This window comes from Oncorhynchus keta, chromosome 10, assembly GCF_023373465.1.
Source record: "Oncorhynchus keta strain PuntledgeMale-10-30-2019 chromosome 10, Oket_V2, whole genome shotgun sequence".
Taxonomy (NCBI): Eukaryota; Metazoa; Chordata; class Actinopteri; order Salmoniformes; family Salmonidae; genus Oncorhynchus; species Oncorhynchus keta.
The window spans coordinates 32,221,458-32,236,923 of NC_068430.1; the positions used below are offsets into that span (position 1 = coordinate 32,221,458).

At 47.1% G+C, this 15,466-nt stretch overlaps 1 protein-coding gene across 11 annotated transcripts in view; it reads right to left on the minus strand.

The window, feature by feature from the left end:
- The window catches only part of LOC118389476 (kelch domain-containing protein 8A-like), a 30,469-nt gene extending 15,217 nt beyond the window's left edge, over positions 1 to 15,252 (minus strand). For 10 of the 11 annotated variants that reach the window (XR_008144514.1, XR_008144512.1, XR_008144510.1 and 7 more), the window contains exons 1-5: positions 14,883 to 15,249; positions 6,162 to 6,571; positions 5,761 to 5,971; positions 5,438 to 5,602; positions 4,913 to 5,131 (exon numbers count right to left, since the gene is read on the minus strand). Coding sequence is in view for 2 of the 11 variants with exons in the window: in XM_052526864.1 (XP_052382824.1) it covers positions 4,913 to 5,131; positions 5,438 to 5,602; positions 5,761 to 5,971; positions 6,162 to 6,326 (760 nt within the window). In the remaining 9 variants the exon portion in view is untranslated. Of the gene's footprint in view, positions 1 to 4,912; positions 5,132 to 5,437; positions 5,603 to 5,760; positions 5,972 to 6,161; positions 6,572 to 14,882 lie in introns of all 11 variants that reach the window. The other variant, XM_052526865.1, reaches the window with a different exon arrangement.
- Between the last annotated feature and the right edge of the window lie 214 nt (positions 15,253 to 15,466).

The following is a 15,466-nucleotide window of genomic DNA, read 5'->3' on the forward strand; positions in this document are numbered from 1 at the left end:
AGTGCAGTTCGGCCATGTGCTCAACACCCAGACTGATGCATCTGGCGGGGTCAGTTCTGGGTGGTCAGTTCAGTTCGGCCATGTGCTCAACACCCAGACTGATGCATTTGGCGGGGTCAGTTCTGGGTGGTCAGTGCAGTTCGGCCATGTGCTCAACACCCAGACTGATGCATCTGGCGGGTCAGTTCTGGGTGGTCAGTTCAGTTCGGCCATGTGCTCAACACCCAGACTGATGCATCTGGCGGGGTCAGCTTCTGGGTGGTCAGTGCAGTTCGGCCATGTGCTCAACACCCAGACTGATGCATCTGGTGGGGTCAGTTCTGGGTGGTCAGTTCAGTTCTGGCCATGTGCTCAACACCCAGACTGATGCATCTGGCAGGGTCAGCTCTGGGTGGTCAGTTCAGTTCGGCCATGTGCTCAACACCCAGACTGATGCATCTGGCGGGGTCAGTTCTGGGTGGTCAGTTCAGTTCGCCATGTGCTCAACACCCAGACTGATGCATCTGGCAGGGTCAGCTCTGGGTGGTCAGTTCAGTTCAGCCTCTGGATGCATCTGGCGGGGTCAGCTCTGGGTTCAGTTCAGGCCATGTGCTCAACACCCAGACTGATGCATCTGGCGAGGTCAGTTCTGGGTGGTCAGTTCAGTTCGGCCATGTGCTCAACACCCAGACTGATGCATCTGGCGAGGTCAGTTCTGGGTGGTCAGTTCAGTTCAGCCATGTGCTCAACACCCAGACTGATGCATCTGGTGGGGTCAGCTCTGGGTGGTCAGTTCAGTTCGGTCATGTGCACAACACCCAGACTGATGCATCTGGCAGGGTCAGCTCTGGGTGGTCAGTTCAGTTTGGCCATGTGCTCAACACCCAGACTGATGCATCTGGCGGGGTCAGTTCTGGGTGGTCAGTTCAGTTCGGCCATGTGCTCAACACCCAGACTGATGCATCTGGCGGGGTCAGCTCTGGGTGGTCAGTTCAGTTCGGCCATGTGCTCAACACCCAGACTGATGCATCTGGCGGGGTCAGCTCTGCGTGGTCAGTTCAGTTCGGCCATGTGCTCAACACCCAGACTGATGCATCTGGCGGGGTCAGTTCTGGGTGGTCAGTTCAGTTCGGCCATGTGCTCAACACCCAGACTGATGCATCTGGCGGGGTCAGCTCTGCGTGGTCAGTTCAGTTCGGCCATGTGCTCAACAACCAGACTGATGCATCTGGTGGGGTCAGTTCTGGGTGGTCAGTTCAGTTCGGCCATGTGCTCAACACCCAGACTGATGCATCTGGCAGGGTCAGTTCAGTTCGGCCATGTGCTCAACACCCAGACTGATGCATCTGGCGGGGTCAGTTCAGTTCGGCCATGTGCTCAACAACCAGACTGATGCATCTGGCGGGGTCAGCTCTGGGTGGTCAGTTCAGTTCGGCCATGTGCTCAACACCCAGACTGATGCATCTGGCGGGGTCAGTTCTGGGTGGTCAGTTCAGTTCGGCCATGTGCTCAACACCCAGACTGATGCATCTGGCGGGGTCAGTTCAGTTCGGCCATGTGCTCAACAACCAGACTGATGCATCTGGCGGGGTCAGCTCTGGGTGGTCAGTTCAGTTCGGCCATGTGCTCAACACCCAGACTGATGCATCTGGCGGGGTCAGTTCTGGTTGGTCAGTTCAGTTCGGCCATGTGCTCAACACCAAGACTGATGCATCTGGCGGGGTCAGTTCTGGGTGGTCAGTTCAGTTCGGCCATGTGCTCAACACCCAGACTGATGCATCTGGCGGGGTCAGTTCTGGGTGGTCAGTTCAGTTCGGCCATGTGCTCAACACCCAGACTGATGCATCTGGCGGGGTCAGTTCTGGGTGGTCAGTTCATTTCGGCCATGTGCTCAACACCCAGACTGATGCATTTGGCGGGGTCAGTTCTGGGTGGTCAGTGCAGTTCGGCCATGTGCTCAACACCCAGACTGATGCATCTGGCGGGGTCAGTTCTGGGTGGTCAGTTCAGTTCGGCCATATGCTCAACACCCAGACTGATGCATTTGGCGGGGTCAGTTCTGGGTGGTCAGTGCAGTTCGGCCATGTGCTCAACACCCAGACTGATGCATCTGGCGGGGTCAGTTCTGGGTGGTCAGTTCAGTTCGGCCATGTGCTCAACACCCAGACTGATGCATCTGACGGGGTCAGTTCTGGGTGGTCAGTGCAGTTCGGCCATGTGCTCAACACCCAGACTGATGCATCTGGTGGGGTCAGTTCTGGGTGGTCAGTTCAGTTCGGCCATGTGCTCAACACCCAGACTGATGCATTTGGCGGGGTCAGTTCTGGGTGGTCAGTGCAGTTCGGCCATGTGCTCAACACCCAGACTGATGCATCTGGCGGGGTCAGTTCTGGGTGGTCAGTTCAGTTCGGCCATGTGCTCAACACCCAGACTGATGCATCTGACAGGGTCAGTTCTGGGTGGTCAGTGCAGTTCGGCCATGTGCTCAACACCCAGACTGATGCATCTGGCGGGGTCAGTTCTGGGTGGTCAGTTCATTTCGGCCATGTGCTCAACACCCAGACTGATGCATTTGGCGGGGTCAGTTCTGGGTGGTCAGTGCAGTTCGGCCATGTGCTCAACACCCAGACTGATGCATCTGGCGGGGTCAGTTCTGGGTGGTCAGTTCAGTTCGGCCATGTGCTCAACACCCAGACTGATGCATTTGGCGGGGTCAGTTCTGGGTGGTCAGTGCAGTTCGGCCATGTGCTCAACACCCAGACTGATGCATCTGGCGGGGTCAGTTCTGGGTGGTCAGTTCAGTTCGGCCATGTGCTCAACACCCAGACTGATGCATCTGACGGGGTCAGTTCTGGGTGGTCAGTGCAGTTCGGCCATGTGCTCAACACCCAGACTGATGCATCTGGCGGGGTCAGTTCAGTTCGGCCATGTGCTCAACACCCAGACTGATGCATCTGGCGGGGTCAGTTCTGGGTGGTCAGTTCAGTTCGGCCATGTGCTCAACACCCAGACTGATGCATCTGACAGGGTCAGTTCTGGGTGGTCAGTGCAGTTCGGCCATGTGCTCAACACCCAGACTGATGCATCTGGCGGGGTCAGTTCTGGGTGGTCAGTTCATTTCGGCCATGTGCTCAACACCCAGACTGATGCATTTGGCGGGGTCAGTTCTGGGTGGTCAGTGCAGTTCGGCCATGTGCTCAACACCCAGACTGATGCATCTGGCGGGGTCAGTTCTGGGTGGTCAGTTCAGTTCGGCCATGTGCTCAACACCCAGACTGATGCATTTGGCGGGGTCAGTTCTGGGTGGTCAGTGCAGTTCGGCCATGTGCTCAACACCCAGACTGATGCATCTGGCGGGGTCAGTTCTGGGTGGTCAGTTCAGTTCGGCCATGTGCTCAACACCCAGACTGATGCATCTGACGGGACCAGTTCTGGGTGGTCAGTGCAGTTCGCTTTGTGCTCAACACCCAGACTGATGCATCTGGCGGGGTCAGTTCTGGGTGGTCAGTTCAGTTCGGCCATGTGCTCAACACCCAGACTGATGCATCTGGCGGGGTCAGTTCTGGGTGGTCAGTTCAGTTCGGCCATGTGCCGTTTAATGTCATTTCCTTTGGTGTCAGCTTGGTACGTAATTACATTTCCCCATAGTACAGCGTTTCCCAAACTTAGACCTGGGCACCCCAGGGGATGCTGATTGTTTTTGCTATTTTGCACACTGGTTTTCAGTCAACATTCTCTAAGGACATTAAAGAATGGATAAGTATAGCCATGATTGCGATACAGGGTATAATATCCCAGATTCCCTGTGTGTGAGTTGTAGACTCTGTGGGGAAAGAAAGATAATAAAGCAATCTGTTTCTGTAATTGAAACATCTCCCTCCTAGCTATAGCTGGTCTCCCATCTCATCTCCACTTAGATTAGATTGGGAGGGGGTGTGAATGGGTCTTATTGTTTACCGTGTGTGTGTGTGTGTGTGTGTGTGTGTGTGTGTGTGTGTGTGTGTGTGTGTGTGTGTGTGTGTGTGTGTGTGTGTGTGTGTGTGTGTGTGTGCCTGAGGAGGGTAGAGTAAATGAATGTATAATATATCTGGAGTAAAACACAGACAGACAGACAGACAGACGGCCACACTGACATTCTCACTGAGGTGTTAGATTAGTATTCAGACTCCTACTGCTCCTTTCATTTGCTTTGTTCGGGAAAAATACAAAAATACAAATGCGTGACAAAATACCCTACTGTCTGAAATTACTTATCGATTTTTTTCTCCCTGGTCTCTTCTCAATTTGATATTTTGTTATTCAGAGATTTCTTTCTGTGAGACGAAAAAAAAGTCATTTTTTCCAGGAATATGAGATGTGTGTGTGCAGCATGCAGCCAGCGGGGACAAGCTTCTTACATTTAGAGAATTCATTTTCGTTGGGGAGAAATTCAATAGGATCAGGCACCTTTAAAATTAATAGGAGACACTATCACTATCACACACACACACACACACACACACACACACACACACACACACACACACACACACACACACACACACACACACACACACACACACACACACACACACACACACACACACACACACACACACACACCAAACCCGAGCTGACAAGGTACAAATCTGTCGTTCTGCCCCTGCAGTTAACCCACTGCTCCTAGGCTGCCATTGAAAATAAGAATTTGTTCTTACCTGACTTGCCTAGTTAAATAAAGGTAAAAAAAATTAAAATAAACACACACACTGTTTGTGTATGTCTTTGTACGTGTGTTCTAAATTCTACATGTAGAGAGTGGTCTTTCTCCTAACTCTCTCTCAGATTTGCAGTGTGGCTTTTACAATAGAATAGGACTTTATTGTCTTCCTGGAGAAGGGAATCAGTGCACTTACATGTATGTTTGTGTGTGTGTGTTCTTGGTGGTCTATACCCTGGTTAGTATCAAAGATGTTGACGTTCTTGGTGAATTTGGAGCTCTGGTGGCCTCCTCCCTTCCTCAGCCCCCCCAGCAGACACAGCCTCCCCGAACTGTCCCAGAACATGCCCCCGTACGAACGTTTACACGGCATGTTGGGTAGTGTAGTCCAGGAGCGTGTCTCTGAGTCGTATACCTCGAAGACCTTCAACGTGCGTTTACACTGACGCCCACCTAGGGAGAACACACACACTTAGTATACTCTGCGGGCGCTGATGATGTGGACGTCAATTAAGGCAGTCCACCGCACTTCTCTGATTCAGAGGGGTTGGGTTAAATACGGAAGACACATTTCGGTTGAATGCATTCAGTTGTGAAACTGACTAGGTATCCCCTTTCCTCCTTCCCATTACACATGCAAACACGCACGCACGCACACACACACACACACACACACACACACACACACACACACACACACACACACACACACACACACACACACACACACACACACACACACACACACCCTTTCCTTACCTGCCACGTAGATCTTGTTGCCCAGCAGGTGTGCGGTAGCGTCATACCGCGGTGTGGGCATAGGGGGCAGTAGTGCCCACACGTCCTTCCTCATGTCATACTGCTGCAGTATACTACGGGGGAGCAGGTCTGCACCCATACCCCCTACAGCCAACGCACGTCCATCTACAGAGAGGTGAGAGAGAGAAAGAGAGACAAAGACAGCGAGAGGGGGGGAGAGAGAGAGGAGGGAGGGGAGGAGGTAAAAACTGAGCCAAAAACATGTTTCTGGTCATGTATAGAATGTGCAACTATGAACAGTGAGCAACCCCCACCCTACACACCTTTCACAATGATGGCCACCCCCATCAGTGCTTCTCTGAGGGCGCTCCTCTTCCTCCACCTCCCCTCCTCTGTGTTGTACACCTCCACCACCTTCAGGGGGCGCTGGTCATCCCCTACACCGCCCACCACCAGGATCTGCTTGCCCAGCACCGCCACGGCCGTACCTGCCCGAGGGGTGGGCATGGGGGGAAGGCTCAGCCACCGGTCCCCCTGATAACAACAATCAATAAAGTGTAATTACATGGTTGTTTAGTCCTGTTATATTTGAACTGTGTGTGTTCTTTGTTTAATCCTGTGTGTGTGTGTGTGTGTGTGTGTGTGTGTGTGTGTGTGTGTGTGTGTGTGTGTGTGTGTGTGTGTGTGTGTGTGTGTGTGTGTGTGTGTGTGTGCGCCAACCTACCTCTGGAGAGTAGAGTTCTAAGGCTGGGGAGGGCCTCCCTGCAGCATCACAGCCCCCCAGCATGTACATCTGCCCCCCCACCTCCGCCAGGGAGTGGTAGACACGTCCGCTGGACAGCCGTGCCAGGCTCTGCCAGTGAAACTCATGGGCCGAGGGCACAGACATCTCTATCTCAGCCCAGGGAAGGGAAGGGTTGCTGGGGGAGAGGTGAGGGTGAAGTGGGTCCAGGGAACCAGAGGGAGGTGGACAGGGTTAGCACCCCAGGGTATAGAGCCGTGTCTTGGGGAAGAGCTACGAAAGTGGTGTTGTCAGGAGATCCACCCAGGTGGAAAGATAGGGGGTAAAGCAAGGTCTGCAAAGCCCAGGCAGAGGCTCTTCCACTGGAGTTTACTACTGGCTCACACTGGGTCCTGCAGGAAATGAGAGAGAAGGATGGTTAGTATGGAACAGGAAGGACATAAAGAGGCCTCATCTAATTTCCCAATGACTCATTATATGGTCATTGAGCAGATGCTTCTAATCAAAGCAAACTACAGCCAGTGGCGACCCGTCATTCACTTGTTTTCTGGCTTGCCTGTTTTGCATGTTATTTTGGCATTAATACGAGTCACATATCAGTTTGCAAACAATGTAAAAAAATATATATCATTGAGTTAATAAAGCCGCATACAAACATGGTCTCTTTGTTGTTTTCTTGAGTAAGGCAGCTCCAAAATGCAGGTGTTTCAGCCTAGTTCAGTGCATTCTATGGTGGTGGGGCAAGCCAGAAGAAAATATGGAGCATTGCGCCGTGATAGGCTCAGTGTTCTGTCACTCATGGGGACACTACGTCACCGCCAACTCTAAGGGTAGAGCTATAAAATTCTAGCCCCTTGGGTGCTGCCATAGAGTTACATTAGAAGTGCCCATCCATGAAGGCTCAAGGTCATTGGCCACAGATAAAATGATGCCAAATCACGTTATATGTACAGTAGCTTTGATTGGACTGATCATGTCAACATCATACTTTCAGTCATCATCATGAATCAAGTCGACAATCTACTGGCAAAATCATTTCTAATCCTTGTCATATGAAGATAAAGTATAGATAAAACGTATCGGTGCTCATCGGCCTTTGGACATAAACATTACACAAGTTGGAAATCGCAAATTCAACAATGAGTGGTTTGGAAGGAATCAGTGACAGTGGCTAACTGCAAGCATTGCATAGCAATCACTAGCCTGCTATTCAGTGGAGTGGCTGTGGTCCCAAATCTGGGATTAAAGGGCTCTTTTCCAAGTTTAAAATGATAAACATTCAACGTTACCCATCCTGTCAATGAAGCATGATTTGTGCCGCGCTCAAAACAACTGTTAACTCGGAACTGCGAAAACCTGATAGTGAGTTCAAGACAACTGGGAAGTCGGGAATAAACAAGCTCCGACTGGGAAAATACGTTTTGAATGGTCATCCAAATCCAAATCTAAATCTGACCTGAAGATCAATGACGTCATCATGATTCACCTTGTTTTTTTCCAGAGTTCCCAGTTGTTTTGAAAGAACCATAAATCCAAAGAATGCCAGACTCTAATGACAAAATTTGCCCACGAAGGACCGCTGCGCCACCTTCCTGTTCAAGTGAGCACAGCAAAACAAGGTGAGTCCAAAAATGTATTGTATGCTGCTGCATAAATGATGTAATATGCCAGGGAGATATATATACTGTAGCTAAGAAAGTAATACTATGTGTATGTTGTGTAGTAACATGTTAGAAGCACATGTGCCTCAACCTAATAATTTGGTCTATTTACCCCTCTTAATTTCACCTACTTTTCTGACTTGGTGGTGCACATGTAGCCTACAACCTGTTTTAGAGAAATGTAATCATTGGATATTGTAAGAGCTTTCATTGTCTGCTTATATTCCCCCTTTATTTATCCTACGGTTCTGACTTGGTGTACAGGGAGAACACTGTAAGAACGGCCCATGTTCTGAATTCTGTCGCTGTACATTTCAAAAGTGCTAAACAAATAGTTGTATTGACTACGTCCGTCCTAGCTCGCTCATTAATGTCTTAATCGAATTTACGGATTGCCTTGTATCCTCTTGTCGTCCCCTTATGCCATAGTTTGTACATCTCAGTTGTTATTAGAAACCACATTTGTTTAAGCAAGTCAGCCATAACAGCTATGTTTTGAGGCTGAATGAATTGTTTCGCTGCCAGACAAGGCTGATGTTGGGACAGCTTTATGTAGGTCCTAACAGTTTGTGGGCACCGTTTGTCACCGTTATAGTACAAATTAATGTAATGTTTAGTGTTGTGGCTTTGCTGGCATGCATCCCACTTGTTATTTTTTTGGCCCCACCAACATTTCCATGCTAAAATTGCCACTGCCTACAGCAATTTACTTTTGAACAGATTGGATGTTCACTCAAACATAATTGGCTTACTTCAGTACAAAATTGTGTGGGTTTGGCACATTCAACAACAGACGTTTAGTTCGTCTCTCCATCCATTTTCACTGTTTGACCACAATGCACTATATTCCCTAAAGAGTTCCCACTACTGTCAAAGTGTGTATATGCAGTAGACAGATTCTTTGTCTCTCTGTCTCTCCCTCATCCCTCCTTCTGTCTTTGTCTGCTCTCTCTCTCTTTCTCTCTCTCTCTCTCTCGTCACGCTGTCATACCTTTCTTCCAATCGCAAACAGACAAATAAAAGGAAGAGAGAGAATGAAGAGAGAGACACTTCTTTCTTTCCCTTTGGAACATTTGAGTGCAGGGATGGGTTACCATAGAAACAGTGACATGTGTTGTTGTGAGGGTACAGAGTTCCACCCAGTCAGTATATTGTTTGGTTTGGTTTTAATAATGGATTAAAGAAAAGCATAACAGCAAATAAAAGCTGTGGTGTTGTTCTCCACTCTGACCCCGGCAGGCAGAGTCTTGTTAGCGAGGCACGATTGCTTTCTCCTGTTGTGCCTTGCAGAGCATATTAATTGCAATCTGTAACCGATTTTGCTTCACCACATCTTTCTTTAATTAACTGCTTGAACATTTTGAGATCAACAGAAGTTCCACCAGCACCCACGTAAGTCGTTCACAATCAGCATGCATCTCTTTCCAAACTTTTAATTAGTTAGTCTCCCTCGTCTCGTTCCCTTTATATCCACAAATTGTCCCCTCGTACAGCAGTTCCAACAACAGTGTTCATGCTGGGTTGGGTTTAAATAAACGGACACCCAGGAGAGCCAATCAATGCTAGGGCCATAAAACTGCTGCTCTAACGTCGTCATCAAATCCAATTCAATGCAGCACAAACACAGTCCAACACGGCTTCATTCCACTCATACAAGGCTGTCCACACTAAAGTGGATGACTCACTGACTTCCAATACAATACAATAACGGTGCTGGCCCCATGAGACCCAGACAGAGACGAGATCCAGATATATACAAACATACCGTAGAACTGTTCATGTAGTATCTTTTAATACACTACTCCTGACTGCAGTTCTACACTGGTGTTTTACCAGCCTGGGGACTTGCTATACAGCAGTATACTGATTCTGCTATTATTCTTTGTTTACAGAGTTACAGCACAGTACAGTGCAAGAAGGTAGTGTATCACAGTGTCACACCACCCTGCAGGCTACTGTTACTGCTTAGAACTATTTGAAGAGGAAATATAGGGCCAAATATAGGAATTACAAGATCTCATCCTCATGTTTCATCACTACAAAAGTTGTATCAAGGAATGTCAGTGTTCGTCTATTCCCTCTCACTCGGTTCTGCCTGCATTCATTAGTATCCGCCATGCTCTCCTGCTTCCTGATAATAGAACATGTGTTTTCAATGAAAACGATGACAAGAACAACCTAGACGTTTGGTTTAAATGTCTCCACTGTTAGCTTGAGGCAATAACTTTCTTTCAATACTTGTTGTTGTACAGTAGGTATGTTCACACACAGAAACACACGGACTTTCAGCTACATCTTCCCAGTTGTATCAGCAACTGACACACAAACAGCAAATCAATAACAATGAGAAATGCATCTCTTGGAGCTACTGTACTCAGTGAAGGGCAGTGGTCACCAACCCTGTTCCTGGACACCTACAGGGTGTGCAGACTTTTGTTACAGCCCATCACTAACAGACAGAAATTCAGCTAATCAAGGCCCTGCAGTTGATTATTAGAATCAGGCGTGTTAGTGGTGCTAGATTAAAGGACCAAGGTTGGACCAGCTGATGTAAGGCTGTTGGCTGAGGCCAGGCCACTAAGTGATTATCCACATGACTAATTATATCTAACAGCTCATTGTCTCTCTCTCACTCAGGGGGTTTGACCTGATGAGCCTTGGGCCAATACACCATGGCAACGATGAGAGGAGGCCAAGTCAGCTCTCTCTCTCTCTGTCTCTCTCTGTCTCTCTCTCTCTCTGCTGTTTATACAGTAACTTACTGACAGCCAGGCTACCTGTAAATTACTGTAAAAAATGTATGGTAACTTAATATACCCTTTTCTTACAGTTACTGACAGGTAACTAACTGGCTGCTTGTAAACACAACAGGATATTTGTTTTTACAATGTAGAATCAGGCGCTGTCTGTCTCGCCCTCCTGGCATCGCACGTGTGTTTGTGTATGTGTGTGTGTCTGTGTGCTGTCTGTGTGTGAGTAAATGTGCTCTCTCGCTCGCATGCTTTTCGGTAAACAGCTGCTGTAAAAGCAGACCAATCGTTTCCATAGCAACCCAGCAGCATGCATACAGGCAGCACAAGCGGATGCAAGGCGGAATGACCAAGAGGTGATGATGTCACAATGAGAGCTGAGAATATCAAAAGCTGAGATAGAATGACACCCTATCTGCCAAATAACAGACCACTGTAGACTAGAACATGTCTCCAGACCAGAACATGTCCCTCTAAATGAATATAAGGCCCGACACCCATCCCAACAATAAGCTAATATTCCTTTTGAATTATAAGATAGGTGCATTTGTCCTATTTCACACATATACAAGTGTGTATTATAAGCATGTGAATTGTATATTATTTGTGCATATCATATACCCCCTGAGCCACCCTCAGAGAGTGGGGTCAAGGCCAGTGATCAGCCATTATTGACAGCAACCCTGGAGCAGTTAGGGTTATGTGCCTTGATCGAGGGCATATCAAAAGAATGTTCACCTAGTCAGCTCAAGGATTTCAACCAGCAACCTTCAGTTACTGACCCAATGCTCTTAACCGCTAGGCTACCTGTTGCCCATGTTTAACGTTGGCCAAACAGATATAGTCTTCATATATGTAGGCATCAAGGCAAAGAATGGAAGACACTGGAGCTGCTACTGTATAGATCAATATGATGTAATCATCATGACGTATAAGTTACCAGACACGGTCTCAGGGATGGCTGACCCTGGAGATCCCTTCAATCGCCATGAGTTAGGTAAATCTGCTTTTAGTTTTTGTGAGCATCAAATGTGGAGAAAAAACCTTGTGTAATTGATGTGTATATAAATGCAGTATGTATAGTGGTTGTTTATTGATTTGTTCATGCAGATCTCATCTGTGAAAGAGACTGTGGTGTCAGCATGACTCCCTGCTTAAATTAAGGCTAAATATTTGTTTTAAACAAATCACAGCACATGCTGCAGGCATTCTGTTATTCAGACCAATGGACTTTATACTCAGTCAAACATACTGCAGACTGTAAACTCTCCTTCTAGACTCACATTAAGCATCTCCAATCCAAAATTAAATCTAGAATCGGCTTCCTATTTCGCAACAAAGCAACCTTCACTCATGCCGCCAAACATACCCTGACTATCCTACCAATCCTTGACTTTAGTGATGTCATTTACAAAATAGCCCCCAGTACTCTACTCAGCAAACTGGATGTAGTCTATCACAGTGACATCCGTTTTATCACCAAAGCCCCACATACTACCCACCACTGCGACCTGTATGCTCTCGTTGGCTGGCCCTCACTACATATCCGTCGCCAAACCCACTGTCTCCAGGTCATCTATAAGTGTTTGCTTGGTAAAGCCCCGCCTTATCTCAGCCTCAATGGTCACCATAGCAACACCCACCCGTAGGATGCGCTCCAGCAGGTACATTGCACTGGTCATCCCCAAAGCCAAAACTTCCTTTGGCCTCCTTTCCTTCCAGTTCTCTGCTACCAATGACTGGAATGAATTGCAAAAATCTCTGAAGCTGGAGTCTTATATCTAACTCCCTCTCTAACTTTAAGCATCAGCTGTCAGAGCAGTTTACCGACCACTGTACCTGTACACAGCCCATCTGTAAATAGCACACCAGACTATCTCATCTCCATATTATTACTTACCCTCTTGCTGTTTTGCACCCCGGTATCTCTACTGGCACATCATCATCTGCACATCTATCACTCCAGTATTAATGCTAAATTGTAATTATTTCACCTCTATGGTCTGTTTATTGCCTACCTCCCTACTCTTCTACATTTGCACACACTGTACATATATCTTTCTATTTTGATTTTATTTGGTGTTATTGACTGTACGTTTGTTTATGTGTAACTCTGTGTTGTTGTTTTTGTCGCACTGCTTTGCTTTATCTTCGCCAGATCGCAGTTGTAAATGAGAACTTGTTTTCAACTGACCTACCTGGTTAAATAAAGGTGAAATAAAAAAATAAAATAAACACTGCAGGCTTACTGCACTGTACATTACTCCTGCAAACACACACAAACACACAGACCCTCAGCCAGTACACTGGCTGCTGGGTGGGAGAACCATTAGAAATGCCAATGTGGCAGCCTGGAAAAGGCATGAGCGCAGAAAGACAGAGGGCAAAGAGCGAGAGTAAAGAGAGTGGGAAAGAAGGAAAGAGAGATGAGTAGGAGTATGTGTGTAGGAGTATGAGTATTGAGTAGGAGTGGGATAAAAGAGGGAGTATTGCTAAGGTAGATAATGAGAGTGAGATGACTGATGGAGCAATAAAGGGATGGAAGAACAAGTAGAGGTATTGATGGTAGTTCTATTACAGAGGGGAGCCAGGGACACAGTACCCCCTATAGGATTTTATACTTAATTACTACTACTGTGTGTGTGTGTGTGTGTGTGTGTGTGTGTGTGTGTGTGTGTGTGTGTGTGTGTGTGTGTGTGTGTGTGTGTGTGTGTGTGTGTGTGTGTGTGTGTGTGTGTGTGTGTGTGTGTGTGTGTGTGTGTGTGTGTGTGTGTGAGAGAGAGAATGAGAGGGGGAATAAGGGGAAAGAAAGAGAGCCTACAGAACCAGTCTAACTATTTCTCCCGTGTCAGCAGAACGTGACTCTCTTGTGTCACTCTCTGCTGTGCTGACTGGGCCAGCAAGATGGAGACAAAAAGAGAGAGGGGTGAGGGGGAAGGGGACTGCCAAGGCTCACAGCAGTGAGAGGTAGCAGACTGACAGGCCAAACTCCAGAGCTGTTAACTTTGGCAGAGTGGTCGTGGGCCTCAGTCTTCTGTTTGCACGAGCAATAAGGAGAGTTACCCAGAGCAGCTTTACAATGGCCTCAAAAGTGTTTGTATTTATTTAGCATGAACCACAAGTATCTCCATGCACAATTCACAGGTCCGTTGATTTATAGGGCATTCATGACTGTAGGTAATTAATAGATGCTAAGAGGAGTGGAGGATGGAGAGATGAAGTAAAGAGAGGAGAGGATTTCAGTTGCTATTCAACTCAGTGGGTGACCCAGATCTCCCAGCCTTGCTACTCGCTGTATAGCGTGTGTTTGAGTCAGGGTTACACAGCCAGCCAGTCAGCATACAAATTACCTTTCAGACTGAAAATGGCATGAGTCATTATTAATGCTCCTTTTCAGCACTATTCTCCTTATCACTACCAAGTGTACAGTCATGACCAACAACAACACCAACCTCGTCACTACTACCACAATCATCATCATCATCATCATCATCTTACCACTTGTAAAAAATAACAAGTTAGAACTGGAAAAGAGATAATAGGTCTAGTACAATTAATAATAGGTTTATAAGCTACTTTATGTATCGCACACTTATCTGTGATTTATTGAGGTGCACTCACCAGCATGGTCACATAAACTAGCTGTAACATAGTACACAGAAATACAGGAAATTAAAATTAGTATATGTTACTTTTGGTATGGGTACATAAGACAGAAGGTTAATTAAGGCAAAAGATAAAGTGTGTAGGTTGGTCGGGATGGATGGATGATGATGGGCGGGCGTTTAACGTCTAGCAACCCAAAGGTTGCGTGTCCGAATCTCATCACCGGCAACTATTTACCGGGCGGGCATATAACGCCAACATCTAGCAACCCAAACTTTGCAACTACTTAGCATGTTAGCTCTCCTAACCTTAACCCTAACCTTAACCCCAATCTCTAACTCCTAGCCTAGCTAAGGTTAGCTAACGTTAGTGTTAGCCACGTAGCCACATACCTAACGTTAGCCACAACACACTGGAATTCGTAACATATCATAAGAAATGGATGATCGACATCCACAAATTAATACAAACCATACCAAACATAACATATCATACTAATTGGAGTGTCCCGGATTTACGTTTACTATGTTAAGTCTACACCTGAGTCCAGGTTGCACACACACACACACACACACACACACACACACACTGGCCTCAGAAAAGTTGAACACAAAGCTGACACGGCGCTTGCAATGACAGGTCGGTCACATTAAGCGACAATATTTCAAATAATCCTTCTCACTTACTTTTCTATCCTCACGCTGTCCGATTTCTCCCAGATATTCTCTCCGTCTGCGTTTTTGCTGGGAAGGCTGTGAGATGGAGAGAGAAGCTCCAGTGCAATAATCCACCCGAGAAATAGACACTCCCTCCTTCCTTTCTTCTCGCTGGTTTAGCAGTGTGTTTTCGCAGTAAAACAGGCACTGGTAGTAGCGCACTCTAAAAATGTATGTTCAAATAAGCCCAACCACTTCCATCCTTCGTCATTATGTGGGTCACACTTGAAATAGGAATTTCTGCTTTCGCCGTAGCCTACTGGTTGTCATTCATACATGACTTGTGGAATAAGGAGGGTCGGCCGCTGTGCCATGCCGATAACCCACATCGCACTCTGACACACACTGACACACTTTTTACACCTTTTAATTGTAGGCCTAACAGCCATTTTTCATACAAAGAAAATCGCTGAAATGTTTTTCCCTTCATAAATATTTTATAAGTGAGTACATACAGCGCGTGGGGATTTTAGCATGTACATATTGGTGGGGCAAACACATCAATTTTGGGAGGATGCATGCCAGCAAAGCCACTACACAACATTAAACAATAC